This window comes from Pagrus pagrus (assembly GCF_965226575.1).
Source record: "Pagrus pagrus genome assembly, chromosome: 12".
Taxonomy (NCBI): domain Eukaryota; kingdom Metazoa; phylum Chordata; class Actinopteri; order Spariformes; family Sparidae; genus Pagrus; species Pagrus pagrus.
The window spans coordinates 115,001-137,575 of NC_140196.1; the positions used below are offsets into that span (position 1 = coordinate 115,001).

At 48.2% G+C, this 22,575-nt stretch overlaps 3 protein-coding genes across 4 annotated transcripts in view; all 3 read right to left on the reverse strand.

Moving 5' to 3' along the window:
• Positions 1 to 8,521, reverse strand: part of LOC311266965 (E3 ubiquitin-protein ligase RNF31) — a 21,106-nt gene extending 12,585 nt beyond the window's left edge. For both annotated transcript variants that reach the window (XM_084369710.1, XM_084369709.1), the window contains exons 1-9: positions 8,123 to 8,521; positions 6,221 to 6,311; positions 5,562 to 5,627; positions 4,576 to 4,742; positions 1,343 to 1,458; positions 1,221 to 1,270; positions 959 to 1,123; positions 547 to 761; positions 1 to 76 (exon numbers count right to left, since the gene is read on the reverse strand). The exon at positions 1 to 76 is cut by the window's left edge and continues 107 nt beyond it. In XM_084369710.1, the coding sequence (XP_084225836.1) occupies positions 1 to 76; positions 547 to 761; positions 959 to 1,123; positions 1,221 to 1,270; positions 1,343 to 1,458; positions 4,576 to 4,742; positions 5,562 to 5,627; positions 6,221 to 6,311; positions 8,123 to 8,167 (991 nt within the window). In that variant the 5' untranslated portion in view covers positions 8,168 to 8,521. The remainder of the gene's footprint in view (positions 77 to 546; positions 762 to 958; positions 1,124 to 1,220; positions 1,271 to 1,342; positions 1,459 to 4,575; positions 4,743 to 5,561; positions 5,628 to 6,220; positions 6,312 to 8,122) is intronic.
• A 116-nt stretch (positions 8,522 to 8,637) lies between these two features.
• Positions 8,638 to 10,645, reverse strand: cUnh7orf25 (chromosome Un C7orf25 homolog). The gene is made up of 2 exons (XM_084369711.1): positions 10,493 to 10,645; positions 8,638 to 10,059 (listed from the first exon to the last, which is right to left on the reverse strand). The coding sequence occupies exon 2, from the start codon at positions 10,042 to 10,044 to the stop codon at positions 8,776 to 8,778; it is 1,269 nt and encodes a 422-aa protein (XP_084225837.1). The 5' UTR covers positions 10,045 to 10,059; positions 10,493 to 10,645; the 3' UTR covers positions 8,638 to 8,775.
• A 1,085-nt stretch (positions 10,646 to 11,730) lies between these two features.
• On the reverse strand, positions 11,731 to 19,829 carry dnajc1 (DnaJ (Hsp40) homolog, subfamily C, member 1). The gene is made up of 12 exons (XM_084369787.1): positions 19,574 to 19,829; positions 18,198 to 18,299; positions 16,706 to 16,752; positions 15,439 to 15,604; positions 15,232 to 15,329; positions 15,060 to 15,153; positions 14,889 to 14,973; positions 14,568 to 14,731; positions 14,284 to 14,403; positions 14,024 to 14,072; positions 13,308 to 13,696; positions 11,731 to 12,124 (listed from the first exon to the last, which is right to left on the reverse strand). The coding sequence occupies exons 1-12, from the start codon at positions 19,727 to 19,729 to the stop codon at positions 12,056 to 12,058; spliced, it is 1,539 nt and encodes a 512-aa protein (XP_084225913.1). The 5' UTR covers positions 19,730 to 19,829; the 3' UTR covers positions 11,731 to 12,055.
• Positions 19,830 to 22,575: the final 2,746 nt, after the last annotated feature.

The following is a 22,575-nucleotide window of genomic DNA, read 5'->3' on the forward strand; positions in this document are numbered from 1 at the left end:
GGGTGAAGCTCTGCTCCTCCATAGTCATCAGAGAGAGGAAGATGGCCGCTTGGTCTGGAGGAAGACGAGTCGCCATCTGAAAGAGGAAGAGGAAGAAGACCAGCTGAGACCAGCTGAGACCCGCTGAGACCAGCCGAGACCAACTGAGACCTGCTGAGACCAGCCGAGACCAGCCGAGACCAGCTGAGACCAGCTGAGACAAGCTGAGACAAGCTGAGACCCGTCGAGACCTGCTGAAACCTGCTGAGACTAGCAGAGGCAAGCTGAGACCTGCTGAGACCAGCCGAGACAAGCTGAGACAAGATGAGACCTGCTGAGGTAAGTTGAGACCTACTGAGACCTGCTGAGACCAGCTGAGACCAATTGAGACCATCGGAGACCTGTTGAAACCTGCTGACACAAACTGAGACCTACTGAGACCAGATGAAACCTGCTGAGACATTTTGAGACAAGCAATAACCAGCTGAGACAAGCTAAGACCAACTGAGACCAGCTGAGACAGGCAGAAACCTGCTGGAACCTGCTGAGACCAGTAGTCCTTCTCACCTTGATGTAGTCCTCTCCAGCTCCTGGTTGTAGTCTTTCAGCACAGACGTCTTCATGTGGTACAGCTGCCCGTCCAGCAACTGGAACCAGAACCCCCCAAGCCTGTCTGTCTCTGGCTGCTTCTGATTGGATGATTCCTACGGGTGACTCACCCTTCTGGTCTCTGCTGGGCTCTCTGTCAAGCCTCAGAGCTCCCATCATACTGCTGAGAGGGTCTGCAATGGGGACAAGACAAGACCAGGTGGAGCACTACAGTACCATAGTACCACAGTACTGAGAACACGTTGCCATTGTAGCTGCTTAAGCGTGCCCTGCTTTATGGTTATTTCACCGGCTTTCAGAAGTGAACAGGACATGGAGCAGATCTTTGTCTATGGTGTCACGTGACTTTACCTGAGCTCAGGTATCTCACCTGAGGAGGAGGAGGAGGGGTTGGAGGAGGAAGAGGAGGAGGAGCTCACAAAGAGGTTGTTGGAGGAGGAAGATGATGCAGGAGGAGCACTGAAGTCAATCCCCAGCAGTTCCTCAGTGTAAGACCTCCCCACCCTAACCTTTTTGCTCTGCTCCCATTTGCTGCCTGCCGGGAAAAGGGGCGGGGTTTCATTAGGTGTGTATAGCATGCTAAATATTCAACTTGTGGTCACATGATCATCACAGAGCTACAGGAAGTTTACCTTTCTGTCCAGACAGGTGGGAGGGGCTTGCGGAGGAATGTGGTTGGATGCTGCAGGACATCAGTTCAGTTATTGATTATAACTAATAATGAACAGCACAGGATGATCAGAGAGCTTCTCACCTTCCATCCACACCTGCAGGGGGCGGGCCTTGTTCTGCAGACCTGGCATAAAGGGGCGTGTCCTTCTGGAAGGCTCGCCTCATCTCTGACACGAGCAGGGACAGGTTGGACACACCCTGACAGGAAGTGACACACAGGTTATTATGTTCTGGACCAATAATCAGGTTAACGAGCCGCTGTCCGCCCGCTGTACCGACTGATCAGGTAGTCCACACGTCATAGAAGCTGACTTTTAGCCTGAAGGTTGTCGGTTGAATCCCTGACAGATTCATACCAGATCAGATGTCCTCTCCAGTTTCTGTCTGTGTGTTTTAATATGCTCAATAGAAGATAAATAAAGGAGATCTATCTTAGAACGACACATTTGAAGCAGGTAAATTAGCAGGTATAGAAGCTGTAGAAGCTATAGACGCTTTAGAAGGTATAGACGCTATAGAAGGTATGGAAGCTAGATGTTTTAGAAGGTATATAAGGTATAGAAGCTATAGACGCTTTAGACGGTATAGAGGCTATAGAAGGTATAGACGATTTAGAAGGTACAGAAGGTATAGTCGCTATACCGAGTCCGGACCCAGACGCCATCCTATACAGACATGGACCTATAGTCAATAAATTATTTAAGTATTTAAAATTTTGACGGTGCGCTTCTATTTTGGCACAGCTTTTTTAGACTTTACAGTACTGGTTTAGCGGCTCAGGAAATCCACTGACCAATTGCATACGAGTTTAGCCATCCCACGTGATGCTACTCAGCCAATCAAATCTGTGCATTCCAGGCGATAAACATTGCTACTCTGAATACAGACAGATGAAAGAGAAGCGAGTGACAGACGGAAAGACGAGTGAGCGATACAGGGAGAGAAGACAGAGAGAGACGAGTGAGCTGGAGGCAACAGAGAAAAATAACCACACATGGCGAAAAGTGGACAGCGAAAACAGAGCTTTCAAGCCAGAATGGACAGACTCATTCATTCTCCACAATGAACATTTTTAAAACTAAATATCGTTCCAGGCTCACCAATGAGCACCTGCACATGTGTATGAGAATGGCCCTGACACCATTCCAGCCCAGATTTTAAATCCTGCCAGGACAAGCTAGAGCTCAATTCTCTCACTGAACAACAGAAAGTGGGGGAGTGGGATACAAGAGTGAAAGAAAGAGAAACTGTAAAACTGTTCAATTGTTAAGTAGAGATGTTCCGATACCATTTTTTGCCTCCCGATACCGTTTCCGATACTTATGCTGTGGGTACCGATACGAGTACCGATACCGATATCTTCTCCTCAAGCCTCTCTTATCCTCAAGGGCTCCTCTCCATCTCCCCCCCACGGGGCTGCCGGCCCTCAAGATCTCTTCTTCTGGGCCTAACAGCTGCGGAGAGCTGCAAGCTTCATTTGCAGCAGGCCCAAAGAACTTCTCCTCACTGCAGCGACACGAGGTCCTGCCAGTATTCCTGATCAGTTAGCACCAGCAGCTGCGACGCAAAGCTTGCCAGCTAACTTCACAATCTGAGGAACACCAAGCAAGTTAGCACCGAGCTGCTACCCTCGCAAAGGAAAGGAGCGAACCGTTTCCTCCTCTGCCGACTTTCATCAGTCCTTGCACAGCAAGAACAACATTCAACAATGGAATCCCAACGTTCTCCCGCAACCACCAGCACCTTTTCTTCAAAGACTGGTAACGTTGAACTGGGCTTAGATAGCATAGCATAGCACGGCTAAGCACAGGACTTTAAACTCTGGTTGATGTAATGCATATGTGTTCAATTTATGTGTGTCCACTGTTTGAGTGTTATTGTGATGTCAGGTCAGGTTATTGGTAGTTTGCTTTCCTAGATGGCTAATTCGATGTTAGTCGAATGATGCTTCACACAGACTCAGGGTCTTTGCATGCAACTAACCATCTTCTATAACCTGGCATCACGTCACACACACACACACACACACACACAGTCCTTGAGCCTGGAGCATATCACAAATCAAATCAAATCAAAACAAATTTTATTTGTATAGCCCAAATTCACAAATCACAGTTTGCCTCAGAGGGCTTTACAATCTGTACAGAGACGACACCCTCTGTCCTTCGACCCTCGATTCGCACCCACATGTGAGATCAGTGACCACCATTGTTTCTTTGTTCTGCCAGACACACACTCACACTCACACAAACACATACACACACACCTGTATATAGTACATGTTAGTTAGTGTGTTTTCATCTTTGTGTTGAATAAAAGACTTTTTAACTTTTTAACCCACAACGTCTATTTAATATTGTACAAGAGTGAATGTTGCCAACCTCTACTCTGTCAAGAACTCCAAAATCCTTCAACCATTACTAGCTAATCAGCTGTACTAGCTGATTAGCTCTGTTAATCAGAGTTACAAACAGTTTAGTACCTTTTTGAGACTGATTTGGTGAATTGGCTTCTTTTCCCTTCTTCAAGGGTGGTGCCCCAAGGTGATCTAATGTAAATTGGATCTTATTAGTAATCAGAATTAATAATTATCCCTGATAATCATTAATTATTATTGATAGCCAAATTTAACCCAAAACTCTTGCATGAAGCACTACATTATGGTGCCTCGTGTGATGTGAGCACAACAAGGATATAGAAGCTATAGAAAGTATAGAAGCTATGGACACTTTAGAAGCTATAGAAGGTATAGAAGCTATAGAAGGTATAGAAGCTAGAGAAGGTATAGAAGGTACAGAAGGTATAGAAGGTACAGAAGGTATAGAGGATATAGAATTTATAGAAGCTCCACAACTTTGATTATCATTGGCTGTTAAACCAAGGAGGCAGCCTGATGCTCAGGTTGGAACAGCACGGCAATGATGAGTTCCGCCTATCAGTCTAATTATTATTGATCGCCTTATTGATCCCTGATTACTTTCAATGGAGCTGGCTGCAGCAGCAGAAATAGTCTAAAATGGTAAGATGAGAGAATATTTGGACAGTCGTACAATTATAGTTATTATAGTAAATTCTTCCGACAGGATATTTGGCATCAATCAGAGGATTTGATCAGCTCAGAGAAATATGATTCTGAAGGATCAAACAACTTTGAAACACTTCTCAACTGTTCTGGATTTCCTGGGGTCACACAGACTCAGTGAGTGGACCGAGCTCCACCTGTCAGCCTGCTGCCTCTCTACCTGGACACAAGTAAGCAACTGACTGACCAGATTAACTAGCCCTGTCTGACTGAGCATGCTCAGTGGGTCTCACCTGGGTCCAGTTTTTCAATCCGTCCAGGCTGATGTTACCAGAGGTGTCCACACAGGGACAGGATGGGTTGATCACCATGGAGACAGAGGGACAGACGTAACAGCGAGGTCGGGACACCGGGTGGGTCTCATGAAGCCAGATGCACACTGGGATATTATACTCACTTCCTGTAGAAACACATGATATCATGATCCAGACCAGACTGATCCAGAAAAGAGTAATCCAGTCCAGACTGATCCAAACCAGAGTAATCCAGTCCAGACTGATCCAGACCAGACTGATCCAGAACAAAATGATCCAAACCAGACTGATCCAGCCCAGACTGATCCAGACCAGACTGATCCAACCAGACTGATCCAGAACAGAGTAATCCAGACCAGACTGATCCAGACCAGACTGATCCAAACCAGACTGATCCAGCCCAAACTGATCCAAACCAGAGTAATCCAGTCCAGACTGATAGAGACCAGACTGATCCAGAACAGAGTAATCCAGACCAGACTGATCCAGACCAGACTGATCCACACCAGAGTAATCCAGACCAGACTGATCCAGACCAGACTGATCCAAACCAGACTGATCCAGAACAGAGTAATCCAGACCAGACTGATCAAGATCAGACTGATCCAAACCAGAGTAATCCAGACCAGACTGATCCAGACCAGACTGATCCAGAACAGACTGATCCAAACCAGAGTAATCCAGACCAGACTGATCCAGACCAGACTGATCCAGAACAGAGTAATCCAGACCAGACTGATCCAAACCAGACTGATCCAGTCCAGACTGATCCAGAACAGAGTAATCCAGACCAGACTGATCCAAACCAGAGTAATCCAGACCAGACTGATCCAGAACAGAGTAACCCAGACCAGACAGATCTAGACCAGACTGATGAGCTCTAGAAGACGAGCTGTCTGTCCAATCAGCTGTTACAGACTCCAATGACAGTAAACTGACACAAAATGGCCAACAGTGAGATTCACCTTCATAGTGAACAGGAACAGTCCCAGCCAGGTAAACAAGCTTCTTCTTCTCTTTGTGTGGAAAACCTGTGAGAGGAGAGAACAACACACCTTCAAAGCATTAATATTCATTAATCATCAGTGACCAGGCAGTGACAAATCAGCACTGATGATGTCATAGAGGGTAATATAATACCTCCAACAACCCCTCTATAGAAAAAGTGAACTGTCCCTTTAAAGCACTGTACCCTTTTCAATTCAGACCAAACCAGGTGGTGCAGGTTTGCGCGGCAGTGTGGAGTGTTTGAGTGTCACTCCGTGGTCCGTGTGTGTGAAGTGTTGGAACCTCGCTGATCAGTTTGCTGATAGTGGAAGCTGCTATGTTGTTCTGCTACTAGCACGCTGCTCCTACAGCGACCGTTTGTACTCATGGACAGATTCATAATAACAGAAACAACCAGGATGTGAGACAGATCATGACTGTGTGTTCAAACCCAGTGATTGCAACTGAAACATCACGCTGCACAGAGAAATGTCTGTTGTGTTCCCTCTGCAGCATTTAGCCATGCTAACTAACATGCTAACTAACATGCTAAATAACATGCTAACTGACAAAAATGCTAACTAACATGCTAGTGAGTGAGTGAGAGTGAGAGTGAGAGTGTTAGTTTCGTACTTACAGTAAAAATCGACGTAAAGACGAAGATCAGAGAAGAGCGACCGAACCTTCTGAAGATCAGACAGAGTTTCTACTGGATAACTGTACTGACACTGAGGAGAGAGGGGAGAGGAGAGGAGAGGAGAGGTTTTCAAAGTCCCTTTATTTACAGTTCTCAGGAGAAACACATCACTGTCACCTCATCATTTGAGGCTACAACAGAAAAGTTTTATAAATGAATAATTAATTCTCCGTCCCCCCCCACAGAGCAGAGAACTCCGCCCACAGCCCAGGTCTGACTGAAAGCCAGAGTATTGTCCACCATTTTAAAATATGCATGCTCGACCTGCAGTCGGGCCTTCACCAACTCCTTCAAGACCGGCAGCAGCTCCACACTGCCGACGCCCTGAGCGAGGCTCCTGCGAGTCAGCCAGATGGCTAACTTAGCAGATGCACTCAGAAAGTTCACCAGGGTGTGCACAGCCTTTCTCTTCGCACAATACTTTAACAAAACAGAACTGAAATCCTCCCTCCCATCAGTCCCTCAAACCACCTTTTTAAACACTGGAACACTTCAGCAAGAGAGGAGAGGAGAGAGGAGGGGAGGAGAGGAGGAGAGGGAGGAGGAGAGGAGAGGAGGAGGAGAGGAGAGGAGGAGAGGGGAGGAGAGGAGGAGGAGAGGGAGGAGGAGAGGAGAGGGAGGAGGAGAGGAGAGGAGAGGAGGAGGAGAGGAGAGGAGGAGGAGAGAGGAGGGAGGAGGAGAGGAGAGGAGGAGGAGAGAGGAGGGAGGAGGAGAGGAGAGGAGAGGAGAGGAGAGGAGGAGAGGGGAGGAGAGGAGGAGGAGGAGGAGGAGAGGAGGAGAGGAGAGGAGAGGAGGAGGAGAGAGGAGGAGAGGGAGGAGGAGAGGAGAGGAGAGGAGGAGGAGAGGAGAGGAGGAGGAGAGAGGAGGAGAGGGAGGAGGAGAGGAGAGGAGGAGGAGAGAGGAGGGAGGAGGAGAGGAGAGGAGAGGAGAGGAGGAGAGGGGAGGAGAGGAGGAGGAGGAGGAGGAGGAGAGGAGGAGAGGAGAGGAGAGGAGGAGGAGAGAGGAGGAGAGGGAGGAGGAGAGGAGAGGAGAGAGGAGGAGAAGAGGGAGGAGGAGAGGAGAGGAGAGGAGGAGAGGGGAGGAGAGGAGGAGAGAGGAGGAGGAGGAGGAGGAGAGAGGAGAGGAGAGGAGAGGAGAGGAGGAGAGGGGAGGAGAGGAGGAGAGGAGAGGAGAGGAGAGGAGAGGAGAGGAGGGAGGAGGAGAGGAGAGGAGAGGAGGAGGAGAGAGGAGGAGAGGGAGGAGGAGAGGGAGGAGGAGAGGAGAGGAGGAGGAGAGAGGAGGGGAGGGAGGAGGAGAGGGAGGAGGAGAGGAGAGGAGGAGAGGAGAGGAGGGAGGAGGAGAGGAGAGGAGAGGAGAGGAGGGAGGAGGAGAGGAGAGGAGAGGAGAGGAGGAGAGGAGAGGAGAGAGGAGGGGAGGGAGGAGGAGAGGAGAGGAGAGAGGAGGAGAAGAGGGAGGAGGAGAGGAGAGAGGAGGAGAGGGAGGAGAGAGGAGAGGAGAGGAGAGGAGAGGAGAGAGGAGAAGAGGAGAGAGGAGGAGAGAGGAGAGGAGAGAGGAGGAGAGAGGAGAGAGGAGAGGAGAGGAGAGGAGAGAGGAGAGAGGAGGAGGGAGGAGAGGAGAGGAGAGGAGAGGAGAGAGGAGGAGAGAGGAGGAGGGAGGAGAGGAGAGGAGAGAGGAGGAGAGAGGAGAGGGGGGGGGATTGGCGGCGCATTAACCGGGTTGTTTTTAGCATGAAGCTAATCTTGGGTAATTAGCCGGTTAGCAGCAGGTCGTGTTGCTGAAGTTGCTTCTAACTAGTAAAGTTTGGTTTTGAATCGAGTCTGAAGGTTAAAGTTTCGCTCTCACCTCCGCCAGAGTCTGCAGCTCCTCTTCACCTCCCACTCTCGGCATTTTATCCAAAAACTCAACTCACTAACTCCTCATATCCACCTGCTAACTGGCTAACAGGCTAACAGGCTGCCTATCGGAGGCACTCATTTAAACAAGACACACCCACGTCCGCTTTCGGGTTTTCAAATTAAAAGCACGGAGAAGGCTGACATCAGCAGAGGTTTATCATCTGTATTTCAAACCTTTAATTAATGTTCTTTAGTAAATGAAAACTTTATCTGAAAACATCTGTCATTAGAATCAATGCTGAGTCATGTTGTAGTCAATAATGTGATAAGCAATCAGAGGAACTTTGTTTATTCAACAGTTTCCTGTTTACATGTTTGTTATTTATTTTTAAACTTGAACTTATTAACAGCTATGAGTCATCAGTCTGTTCTTATATTAAAGAACTAATGAATGATATGAAGGTGTCATGAGGACACGCCCCCCTGCTGCCATGTGACCTCCTGGAACAAATGACAGTGGAGCAGGAAGTGACAGGTGCTTTATTGATCTCTGAATATAGATTGATAACAATCATATTTACATGGACATTATTTTTACACCTCATTAACCCAATCAGCCCCTGCACAGTAAGTCTCTGTCTCTGGTGGGCAGGGCCTCTGTCAGATGGGTGTGGCCCTCCACTCCTTGCCCTCAGTCAGAGCTCTCGGTTGGTGGATGAACACACTGTATCGGACGCCCTGATTGGCCGACGCCCTGACGAATCGGCTGTTTGCGGTCATTGTGACGGCTCTCAGAGAGTCTCCGGTGCCAAAGATCATGAGCGAGCGTTGGTTGACCTTGGCGCTGGGCGTGAGCTGCAGCGTGCGCTCCGAGGGCTGGTCGTCCACCAGATGGAGGCGAGCAAGTAGCTTCTGAGCGCGCTCCTTCTCGCCCGGCCCGCCCAGCGTGTCCAGGATCACCTGGAAGTCATGGACAGCAGCGCGGCAGGCAAACAGCTCCTTCCCCTGCATGAAGGCATCGAGCTGCGGCAGCACCTGCAGGCGACGCTCCTGGGCTGCCTGCTCCGTCAGCACCGGCTCCCTGAAGGTGAAGTAGCAGCGGCCGTGACTCAGCGATGACACGTACGTGATGAGCGTGGTGATGTCAAGGTTCACACGCCGACACTCCTCCACCTGCACCTGAGCTGGAAATGCCAGGCTGGCCACCACAGTGCCACGGTCTACCCGGGTTAGCTCAGACTCCTCCTCCTCCTCCTCCTCTTCTTCCTCAGCAGGCTCCTCCTCCACCTCCTCCACCTCCTCCACCTCCTCCTCCTCCTCCTCCTCGTCTCCTCCCTCCTCTGTCACCACGGCATTGACGGCGACGATGTCCCCGCGGACAGAGATTCCCATGTCTCTGAGGCGGTCGGCCATAGGGCAGGAGACGCCGTTGTAGAAGGCGAAGACGATGTGGGGGTGGCGGTACTGGACGGGCTGTTGGCGGCTTGCCTGCAGGAAGTCCTCTGCCTGCCTGATGATGCTTTTGTCTCCGTATTGGCCCCGCCCCTGCCATATGTTGTGCAGAGCTTCCGCCTTACGGCCCACTGCCTTCACCCAGGTGTGTCCCCCGTTCGCCACCACGTCCACCACCAGAGTCTGCCTGCTGCCTGCGGCGTCCTGGTAGGTGAAGACGTGCAGCAGAGCGACCACGCCCTCCAGACTCTGGGCCGACTCCACGATGGCTGTCAGGTGAGTCAGGTTGGTGCTGTGCAGGTGAGACTCTTTGACCTGCAACTCTCCTGCCTCCACCCGCCGCAGGAAGCGAAGCTCTGCCCGCAGTTTACCGCACAGCTTCTGGTGCCCTTCAGCCCCCGGACAGAGCTGCTCCGCCCGCTGCAGCAACACCTGAGCAGAGCTGATCCTCTGCTGCAACGTCACCTGGAGAGACATGGTGCTGCATCACACCTGAGGACAAACAGACAGACAGGTAGAGGGAGGTAGAGAGAGGAGAGAGAAAGACAGGTAGAGAAGGACAGGTCGACAGACACAAAGGACAGGTAGACAGTCAGACAGACAGGTAGAGGGAGGTAGAGAGAGGAGAGAGACAGACAGACAGACAGGTTAGATGTAGTTGTCATGATGTGTATATAACACACACACACACACACACACACTCGATCCAAATGTTTTCATTAAATCTGAACATTAATATCAGTTCGTTAGCTCTGATTAGCTTTGATGCTAACTCAGTTTTCACAGTGAAATCTGACGTCAGCCAGCTAGCTGCAGCCGGTTAGCTTAACTTAAACAGTCTGAAGTTTATCAGATCGTATTTCCGGTCTTTTAAAAACAGATTAAACCTTAAAACGGCCTGAATACAAATGTTACGTTGACTTACGGAAGCAATGACGTGTGGACTTATAAATATGTAGGTTCGTGTTCAGATATCAGCGAACTAATGCTAACGATAATGCTAACTGACTTGCTCTCCTGCTGGCAGGAAGAACAGCGCGGCTCTTCTTCTGCTTCTTCTTCTTCTGCTGCTGCTTCTTCTTCTGCTTCTTCTTCTTCTGCTGCTGCTTCTTCTTCTGCTGCTTCTGCATACTGCCATCTTCTGGAGTCAGTGAACGCTATCATTATCATTTTCTATCTTATTATATTAGTTATTTATCTGTATTTACACGTTTCTAACAGCCAAACTCACATTTCTTCTGTTAGTATGCAGCTGTTTTATCTTCTGTGATTAACGTGAATAAAAGCTGTCTGAACTTTACTAACATGTTTCCACACTGAAATATATTATAATCATATTGTAATAATTACCCTTCACATGTTGCAGCTAAAGTTAGAGGTCGGCTGCGTCTCCATACTGTGAAGGGTCCTTCCTTATTAACCGAGGAACAGTTAATAACTGGAACGACCATCTTTGGACAGAGGAGGAGGTCTCAGACTTACTTATCTGCATCTACAATGCTCACCTGGCCTCAGCAACCCACATAAGTGATGGTTGGGTCAACGACCCACAAGTGGCCCAAACCACTCTGAAACTCAGAGCTCACACGTGTCCTTAAGGACTCTGTAAGGACACTCTCGCACTCTGTAAGGACACTCTCGCACTCTGTAAGGACACTCTCGCACCATGTAAGGACACTCTCGCACTCTGTAAGGACACTCTCGCACCATGTAAGGACACTCTCGCACTCTGTAAGGACACTCTCGCACCATGTAAGGACACTCTCGCACTCTGTAAGGACACTCTCGCACTCTGTAAGGACACTCACGCACTCTGTAAGGACACTCTTGCACTCTGTAAGGACACTCACGCACAGAGTTTAAAGCCTGCAGCTCCTCCAGTTAGTTAGAAGTGAAGAAGCCTCTTGGATGAGACATGAAACAAGTCCAGCCGACTACGATACAGCACTTAGAATTACCATGACCCGGATGACTGACATCCTGTCTGTCTGTCTGTCTGTCTGATCTCCTGTCTAACAGCTGTTTTTCATGGTATTACCCAGAATGCTTCTCTGCTGATGACTGGCCCTGTAGACTGAACGGTTTACTGCAGAACACCCACAACATTTATTATTGATTATAGATGATGAGCAGAACAAACGGAGACAATAATGAAACAGCACAGGAGATAATAAATACTTTTTATTGATCAGTTGAACAGAAGTTGATTGACAGCATGCTGAGCGGAGCTAAGGCACATAAAGCTGTGAGGTCATTGGTCAGGTGGGTTCAGACGAGTTACCTGCTTCCTTTGACACAAGTTATAAAAACACAACTGAGCAGGTGAGACGCCACATCACACAGAATAAAAAAAATATATCATTCAGTCCAATCAGGAGGCAGCTCACCTGAACAGAACAATAGACGCTGCTGACAGTTAACCTGACAGGTCACCTGGGGTCAGGAGGTCACAGCAGGAGGATGCCAAGTCAGGGGTGACAACCTTTTATCAGCTTTTGGCCTGTTTCTTCTTCTGAACGAGCTCCGCCAACATCTTGTAACGAATCATACACTCCTCCTGGAAGAAACAACACAGATCAATCAGTTAACCGGTCGCTTAATAATCACAGACACAGTGTGTGTATGTTGGAGGGCTCAGTGTGACCAGGTGTGTCCTCCACTTCTCTGGAATATTTATAGTAATCCTAGTTTCCAAATAAAACGACACATCTAAAACAAATGTTACAAATAAATATTTTCTCCTTCCAATGATGTCATGAAATCACTTCTACGCATGTGTTTGTACTGTCAGTGTGTCTATTGTTGAACCATCAGATGAATCAGCTCCTCTCAGCTCATGTTTATCTGTTCTGGTTCACTCTCAGAGCGTCAGAGACCATCTGGTGAACAGTGGAGACTGATTTCCCTCAGGAGCTGCTGGAGACCAGAGACAAAGTCTACAGAGACACAAGACTGGACTGAGATTAGACTGCAGACTGCAGGACTGTTGTCATGGTGATGTCAGGGAACACCAACCACAAAGTGATCAGGTGTAATCATCACTGAGACCAGGTGTGAACATCTCTGAGACCAGGTGTAATCATCACTGAGACCAGGTGTGAACATCTCTGAGACCAGGTGTAATCATCACTGAGACCAGGTGTGAACATCGTTGAGACCAGGTGTAATCATCACTGAGACCAGGTGTGAACATCTCTGAGACCAGGTGTAATCATCACTGAGACCAGGTGTAACTGACGCTGAGACCAGGTGTGAGCATCACTGAGACCAGGTGTATTCATCGCTGAAGTTGGAGATCTGCAGCAGGAGCCTCACTAAGACTCAGCAGAAGTGACATCTGGGTTGTTTACACATCTGGTGACGGAGCTTCGCAGACTTTAATGATCTCTGGTGTTGGTTGACTTTGTAACCAGGATGTCGGTCTCGTTACGCACTCGTCTCCACGGCGCACCAACTTATTTAATGCTCAGAGGAAGTCAAACATGTTTGGAAACTTGATGATGAATGGATGATGATCACAGAGAGCCTCTTAGTTCCACTGTAATGTTACCACTGCGTCACCTCGTCTTGGTGCAGTGGTGTGTCTTCGGATTTAATCTGATGGATTGTTAATCTGTCTCTGTTTTATGTGCTCGTGCTGCTGCTGGAGACTCGGTCAGGATGTTTACTGGTTTAAGAGTACGTTAATCAATCAATCAACCAGACTACAATCTGTCTATGTGTCTGGTCTTCATCCTCACCTTGGTCTTCCCAGGGACTACTTTGGCAATGCGGTCCCAGCGTTCTGCGGTTCCTCGGGGGAACTGTTGCAGAGCGAGTTCCAGTAGTTTCTGTTGGTTCTGAGTCCAGACGGCAGGGTCCGCCTTCTCCCTATTGTCCTGAGGGTCCGCCTCCTCTTCCCCCACCGCCATTGGGTCGAAATCTTTCTGCCGACGACCTCTGACCTTCAACTCGCCCGCTTCTGCTGCAGACTTCCTGTTTCTCCTCCTGACTGCCACTGCTGCCTCTTCCTCCTCCTCCTGCTCCTCTTCACAGGCTCCTCCCCCTCTCTGACTCACCACACTGTCAGCAACAGGAAGTGACCTCACAGGGGGAAGAGGTGCCTTAAGCTCCGACAGCTTCACCAGACCTGAAACAGACAACAACATGGTCAGCACAACCTGATGGTGACAACCGAACCTGACATTGACAGTAGAACCTGACAACAGAATCTGACATGGACAGTAGAACCTGACAACAGAATCTGACATTGACAGTAGAACCTGACAACAGAATCTGACATGGACAGTAGAACCTGACAGTAAAACCTGACAGTGACAGTAGAACCCAACAGTGACAGCAGAACCTGACAACAGAAGCTAACAGTGACAGTAGAACCTGACAGAAGAACCTGACAGTGACAGTAGAACCTGATAGTGACCATAGAACTTGACAGCACAACATGAGTAGAATTTACCTGGCATGTGGCTCACATTGTCTTTCATCTGTTTGACTTTAGCCGTCACCTGTAGACGAGAACAGATTGAGTTTGTGATCACTGAAGGAATCAGTCAGTAACATGTTTCAGATGGTGGTTCCACCACCTGCAGTTACTATTATATTAGACACATAAGCAGCTCAAAGTGAGTGACTGGAGTCGAACACTGGTTCTGCCCGTCTGTATAATGAACCTGAACTGATCCCCTGAATGATCCAAGCCAGTTTAAACAGGCTTACATCAGTCACTGATCGCCCCAGTTCATGAGCAATCTTTTCCCAGCGACCAGGAGACCCTCCAGGGAATTTAACCATCAACCTGCTGAGGAGGCTGAGCTCATCCTCCGTCCAGTCTGTAGCCTGAGGACATAAACACAGAGAGAGTGACATCATCCAGGTGTCTGTCACACCTGTGATTCATTTCAGTCTGGTCTGCAGCCTGATGACATTTAGGATCTGAAGGTTCTCTATCAGATGTTGTGTCTTCAATTTCAAACAGAAATAGCTGATCAATCACATCACACCTTCTTCTTTGGAGCTCTGCGGTCCTGCAGCCAGTCATCCATCTGGTCTTCAATCTCCTCGATGGATGTCGTCTGGTCGTAACTCTGGCAGGTCAAGTTCTCTGAAGATGGTTCATAAACCGGAAACTCCACCTTCGGCTTTTTGACCTTCAGCCTCTTCTCCCCTGAACAGATAGCGGACAGGAAGTTAAACTCACGGGAGGGTTAGGGTTAGAACTCTAGGTGATGGAGCTCAGACAGGAAGTTAAAGTAAACAGTAAGTTTACAGTCTGATTATTCATTCACAGAAATAATAACCAGCGGTTGATTAACAGTCTTTACTTGGGGTAACTTCCTGTTCAGCCTCAGCTTCTTCTCTCTGCTGCTGCTTCATCTGCTGGTAGTCCTCATAGTACCGCTTCACCTCCTGAAACACACAGAGACCAGGACTGAGACCAGGACCCAGACCAGGACCCAGACCAGAAACCAGGGCTGTACTGCTTCATCTACTACCTGAACAGTCTGTGGCAGATTTTTGATGGACAGGTAAAGCCAGATGCTCAGCTTCAGAGGGAGGATGTCCTGCCAGTGAGGTCGGTCCTGAACTCTAAAACAACAAACAACCAGTGACAAACACAAACAAACCAAGAAAACAGGAAGTACAGAGATGATGTCATAGTGATACCTGTCGGTCCGGTCCTGGCCGATACACCTGAGATCCTCTGCAGGTCTGGAGTTCAGCTTCTTCTTCTTCTCTTTCTTTTTCTTACTCAGCAGCTCATCCTGGAAACATGAAGGATTCATCATCAGATCACATGATTGGCTGGCTGAGTGTCTGTTGAGTTGTGGTTGGCTGTCTGTGTATCTGCTGTGCTGTGATTAGCTGTCTCACCAACTGTTTCTCTAGGTATATGGACCAGATGACAGCATAGTGTCCCACAGTGAGAATGAGGAAGAGGAGGAAAGCCAGCTCTGCATTACTCATCTTCCTCACTCGTCTGTAGTAGAAGACCGGCTGCCGCCAATCAGGAAGCCCGTTCACCAGGATGTCATCGTACCTGCAGGACCACAGAAATGTTATTTCTATAGCATTCCACCTATAGAGTCCTCAGAGGAACTACTAGTGAGGACTAGTTACAGATGTCTGAGGACTAGTTACTCTTGTTTGACGACTAGTTACAGGGGATTGAGGACTAGTTACTGATGTCTGAGGATTAATTACAGATGTCTTGAGGGTTGACAGGGATTACAGAGCTGTTCTCTAGTTGTAGAGGTGTCCACTAGTTGTAGAGGTGTGTGCTGACTAGTTGCAGAGGTGCTGACTAGTTGTAGAGGTGTGTGGACTAGTTGTAGAGGTGTTGACTAGTTGTAGAGGTGTGTGCTGACTAGTTGCAGAGGTGCTGACTAGTTGTAGAGGTGTGTGGACTAGTTGTAGAGGTGTTGACTAGTTGTGTTGACTAGGTGTAGAGGTGTGTGAACTAGTTGTAAGGGTGTGTGCTGACTAGTTGCAGAGGTGTGTGGACTAGTTGCAGAGGCGTGTGGACTAGTTGCAGAGGCGTGTGGACGAGTTGCAGAGGCGTGTGGACTAGGTGTAGAGGTGTTGACTAGTTGTGTTGACTAGGTGTAGAGGTGTTGACTAGTTGTAGGGGTGTGTGGACTAGGTGTAGAGGTGTTGACTAGTTGTAGAGGTGTTGAATAGTTATAGAGGTGTTGACTAGCTGTAGGGGTGTGTGGACTAGGTGTAGAGGTGTTGACTAGTTGTAGGGGTGTGTGGACTAGTTGCAGAGGTGTTGACTAACTGTAGGGGTGTGTGGACTAGTTGCAGAGGTGTTGACTAACTGTAGGGGTGTGTGGACTAGTTGTAGAGGTGTTGACTAGCTGTAGAGTTGTGTGGACTAGTTGCAGAGGTGTTGACTAACTGTAGGGGTGTGTGGACTAGTGGCAGAGGTGTTGACTAACTGTAGGGGTGTGTGGACTAGTTGCAGAGGTGTTGACTAACTGTAGGGGTGTGTGGACTAGTTGTAGAGGTGTTGACTAGCTGTAGAGTTGTGTGGACTAGTTGTAGAGGTGTTGACTAGTTGTAGGGGTGTGTGGACTAGTTGTAGAGGTGTTGACTAGTTGTCCTCTGATTGGTTGAGAGTTGCTGTATGTGGACTCACTTGCGTCGTCTCTCTTCGTCCTTCAGGACTTCATAAATGGCGACCAGCTGAAAATGAAAAAACAAACCATTTGAGTGAATTAAACATTGAATTTGATGCATTTTATGGTTATTAAGCGCAAACATCAGTTGTTGCCCTGTAATCTTCTGTACAGTAACAGTTTGGGCGGGGCTACAGAGGGGTGGTGTAAACCTTTGATGATCTTATCTAGAGTTGTTCCGATTCCGATACCAGTATCGGAAATGCCTCCGATACTGCCGAAAATGCTGGCATCTGTATCGGCGAGTACTGGAGTCCAGGCACCGATCCGATACCACGTAATTTATTAGAAATAGGAATCTATTTACCGGTTAGCTCCGTTACCTCCGAGTTTCCACTGGATACGTGTCCGCAGCTTTACAGCTCCGGTACGATTTTGCTCCGTCGTCCTCGTCCGGCAACCCCCACCAGCTGACCAGCTGTGTTTTGAGTCCGCCACAGCGCAGCTCCGCCGAACAGCTGGAGTTACGAAACCGAGGAATTCCCGCGATAATTACATAATCACGCACGACCGCAGTTATATGTATGTGTTATAAACACAACAACACGAAGTGTTCCCGACTGAAGGTTTAGAAGAAGAGCGCATATTTGTCTCTTATTTGAGGTTTTTGTGCTTGTTGTTTTGTGCTTGTTGTTTTGTGCTTGTTGTTGCTCATGTTGTTGTTTTGTGTCTGACTTCCTGTCTTCTCTGTGATGAATTCGGCTGAATTGCTGCGTTGTGCTTTTTAAAAAAATAATTATTCCTAGATTTATTTAGTTAAGTTGCACTACTATTTTATACTGTTCTATTTAAAAATAAATGGCTTTCATTTGCTGTATTCATTCATGTTTTACAAAGGGTTTAACCTGAGCCAGGCCTCACCACATTGATAATCATATCACAGTCATGCAGGCGAAGTATGATAATTTTTTTTTTTATAACACACTGGTATCGGTATCAGTACTCTGTATCGGCCGATACCCACAGCATAAGTATTGGAATCGGTACCGGAACATCTCTAATCTGATCAATAGAAGAAACACTTCCATGAACAGTTCTGTTATATTTCCAGTAAGGTAGATACTTCGCAGTAGGTGGAGCGTCTTTGCGCGTCTTGATTCAGTGTCCACGTAAACAGTAGTGCGATTTCAGTTGGACTGAAGAGACGTTGTGTAGCCACAGCTACTGATGATGCTCTCCATTACTGTAGAGTGTGTATGGAGTTTATTGACAATAGTTATGTTCATGTTTAACTCAGTGCTGATTAACTGATCACTGCCAGATAAACCTCTGTGTGTTGATGATGTCACTTATCTCCACAATACAAATTAACCAGTCAGCTGTCTACCAGGACGTGACTGCTGTTGTTAGATCTACTCTATTACTCTCACTGCCACAAGAGGGAGACACTGCAGGTTTAACACTGGTCAACTACAGAGCGTGTGTGTGTGTGTGTGTGTGTGTGTGTCTCACTTGTCTGAACTGAGTTTCAGCGTTTTCATCTTTGTTCTTGTCAGGATGCAGAGAGAGAGACAGCCGACGATACGCCTTCTTTATCTCTGCTGCTGGGGCATCCTGAGACAGACAGACAGACAGGTCAGAGACAGACAGACAGATAGACAGACAGACCTGAACCTGGACACAGTTTCCTTGTATGCTGTCACAGCCTCATGATACTAACAGCAGCAGCAGCAGCAGCAGATCGACCCTAACAGATCAAATGTGTCAGTAATAAAAGTCTTGATTATTGTTTTAAAGTAACTTTAATTAAAAGATGTGACTAAATGTACTCAGTTATGTTACACCACTGTCATCATGTAATTAAAATCTGCTGGTTGCTGCCGTCACCTCACAGATCACCTGTCAGTGTTTCAGTCAGACACCTGGGGGACTCACCTACGTGAACTCTAACAGCCGTCTTAACCCGGGGTTATCAGCTGTCGTAACCCGGGGTTAACAGCTGTCTTAGCCCGGGGTTAACAGCTGTTTTAGCCCGAGGTTATCAGCTGTCGTAACCCGGGGTTAACAGCTGTCTTAGCCCGGGGTTAACAGCTGTCTTAGCCCGGGGTTAACAGCTGTTTTAGCCCGGGGTTATCAGCTGTCGTAACCCGGGGTTAACAGCTGTCTTAGCCCGGGGTTAACAGCTGTCTTAGCCCGGGGTTAACAGCTGTCTTAGCCCGGGGTTAACAGCTGTCTTAGCCAGGGGGTTAACAGCTGTCTTAGCCCGGGGTTAACAGCTGTCTTAGCCCGGGGTTAACAGCTGTCTTAGCCCGGGGTTAACAGCTGTCTTAGCCCGGGGTTAACAGCTGTCTTAACCCGGGGTTAACAGCTGTCTTAGCCCGGGGTTAACAGCTGTCTTAACCCGGGGTTAACAGCTGTCTTAGCCCGGGGTTAACAGCTGTCTTAACCCGGGGTTAACAGCTGTCTTAGCCCGGGGTTAACAGCTGTCTTAACCCGGGGTTAACAGCTGTCTTAACCCGGGGTTAACAGCTGTCTTAGCCCGGGGTTAACAGCTGTCTGTGGTGTGAAAGGCACTACTTACATATATCACCTACAATTCAATGCAATTTACCACAAACTACATCCTCTTACATTACACTGAACCAGCTGAACACTTGAGCTAGCTGTTAGCCTGAGCTAGCTGTTAGCCCGAGCTGGCTAATCGCAGTCACACATCTGGAATTGAACCAATTTCACCAGCCAGCTGGAGCTAACTGGGATCACTACTCTGCTTGAAATGCTAACTAGCTTAGCCCCGCTGTGTGTGCGTGGCGCTCAGCTGTTATTAGCATTAGCAATCAGCTCGCGGCTGCTCGGTTACCATGGAGACATTAGCAGTTAGCACGGACCTGGTCTAGGGACAGGAACTGGTAGAAGGTCTGTGGGATCTCCTCCACCAGGTCCAGCAGCTCCAGATCCGCGTCCCATGCGCTCAGAGGGGGCGAAGAGACGAGCAGGGTCAGGCAGATCAACGAGAACCCGCACGGACCCGCACAGACCCCCATCACCGAGACACGGTCACTACAAGTCCGAGAAAACACCGTTACAGAGCAGCCAGTGCTACAGCCAGCTCAGCGACGACCGACCCGGAGATACTACCAGTCACATCCGGGCTGTCAAAATAAAAGTCTTCTATGTAAGTATTCAAGCGGTGACTGCAGCGACACCTGGAGGATTATCATAAAACTACAGACTGACCAGAGAGAAAAGACTTGAAGTCGTCCTAACAACTGAATGGATATAATATTTAATTTATTATAAAATAATAATGAAAAAATAGTTTTTAAAAAATATATAAATGACAAACATCAGAGCACATCAGTCAGACATCTGCTGAATTAAATATTGAATTGAAATCATGAGTCAGATTTACAATGATTTGTTGATTTTACTTTAAAAATAGAAATCTGTATTAAGATTCTTAATGAAAAGATTAACGTCTTTTAATGTCAGTCAGAAAATGACTCAGAATAAAACCTTCAGCAGCAGCAGCCTAAGGACAGACACAGTATCCAGGCTGCTAACACAGTGCTAACACAGTGCTAACGCTGAGCTAACTCTGGGCTAATGCTGCGCTAACAGTAACACCACAGGAAACCCTGTGTTTCTGCTTTAAATGGACTGAACCTGACAGCTGAGGCTTCAAGACGTTTCCACTTTTCAGCCAACATCAACCAAAAGTCCTTCAAGTAAATCTGGACATCTGCTGTTTCTATGACAACTAGGCCACCAAGTAAGACCATGAGGTCTGATCAAAAGCTCCAGCTGCTGGATGCTGTGAGCTGAAGACTGTCTGTCTCTGTCTGTTTGTGCTCAGTACCAGCTGACATCACAGGGGGCAGTGAGGCTCATAGTTCAAGCAAGACAACCGACAGGACACGACGACGTCATTTGAACAATGGCAGACATCTGAAAGTACTGGAGAGGACATCTGTTGTCTGTTTGTCTCATTGGTAAAATCAGTGCAGACAATTATCCGTCCACATGTCGCAACGTGTTTGATGACCTCACAGACCACGGCCGTCAACGAGCCTGCCTCCTAACAAGTACATTATCACAACTGGGGGGTCTTCCAGAAAGCGGGTTTTGTGAAAGCTCTGAGTTTGTTAACCCTGAGATGAGAGAAACTCTGAGTGTTCAGTTCCAGAAAGAGAGATAACTTAAACTCTGGTCTGTTACTGCGGTAACTGACTCTGTGAACATGTTACTGCGGTAACTGACTCTGTGGACCTCACCTGCTCACTGGCAGGTTCACCTGAAGAAACCCTGAGTGTGACGGAGCTGTCTGACAGCGGCTGTCCTTTCCTTCTCAGTCCGATCATGTTGGAGCAGAAATAATTCACATAGTTTTACACCAGGAGGAGAATTTAGATTAATTTAGATGAGCTCTCACTCCCTGACGAGGACTGAACCGAACAGCAGACCGCTTCTCATCAGTCCGTCATTTATATTGTAATACATTTTGATGTTTAAGGTAACGTTGAGCTGCCACCACCTTTGTTAACCCGGTCTGGTCCGGTATTAGAGGCCAGAGAGCACCCACCACAGACAGATAAGTATAAAAGTAGACAAATCTTTATTTTCAATTAATTATTAAGTTAGGGACGTCTGCAGCCAGCAGACCAATGAGGGCAGCTCCAGCAGGTCAGGCAGGTACTCCACCATCCGGCGACACCAACACTGCACACAAGAGAACACACCCAAAGAGAGACACTGCACACAGGACTCACTGCACAGCAACTGGAACTGGTACACTACACACCAAGGGAGCTCAAAATCACACTGGCTCCTTAGGGACCACTACAACAGCGGGTCGAACCCCACTTTTGCCGCTAGGGGGAGGTAGAGCGCTGCCACGGTAATGAGCTGCCCTTAACGGGACTGCTGGCACCTCGACGTCAGTTCATTAAAAAGTCTTTAGAAGAAAATCATGTAACACTCAGACATTAACTGACAGGACTACAAATAAGTTTATGTGAAGAAAATTAAGAGAATGGACTTATCCTGCCCAGCCTGGTAACGAGACCCCCCCGTGGGGTCTAGGCAGTGGAGCTGGGATGTACACCGGGCGAGGCTGCTCCGTCAGCTGGCAGGCGTGGAGTCGTTCGGCGCGGCCGGTGTCACTGGAGCGGCCGCTGGGGTATAAGAGCACAGATCAGGCACGGCTACTCTCCGGTCCCTCGCTACCTAAAGGAGGTATCTGGCCTCCCCTCCTGACCAGCAGACGAGCTCCCCTACTCGACTGTCTTCACTGCCGGCAGCACTATAAGCTGCGAACAACACCCACCCGCCACAGTGCCGCTCGCTCCCAAACAAATCAGGCCGACTGCTCTCACGTCTTCCCGTCTCTCTCTCCTTTCTCTTCCCCCCCTGCCTCTTTTCTTTCCAGCCACTGACCCAGGTGAGTCTCCTCCCCACCCAGGTGCACCGCATCAGCCACTGATTGCCGCCCTTTCCTGGGAGTTTCAGGCCCAATGTCACTCCCTCACTACAATATTCTCCGGCCGCACAGCGAATATCAGGCTACACGTCATCACTGACGTGCTCTCAGATCTGAACAATCCTCTTTAATCACTTCGCAGGTTAATCAATCACCTTCAGCAGCCAGAAACAGAGAAATAACTCACATTTCATTTGGCTTTCTGTATTTCCCACAGACAGCTACAACAGTAACCATCAGTAGAGCCTATTGGATTTTTTCCAACAACGTAATTTCAAAGTCCGTGTTTCTAGTTTTCCGCCGCATTGAGCATAAGACTAACTGACTTCTAGTTCAGTCTGTAGACAGTAAGTGTGTGTCTGCCTCTAATGTTGGGTCCTGGGGGTGAGTGACGCCCTCAGCCTCTGGTCA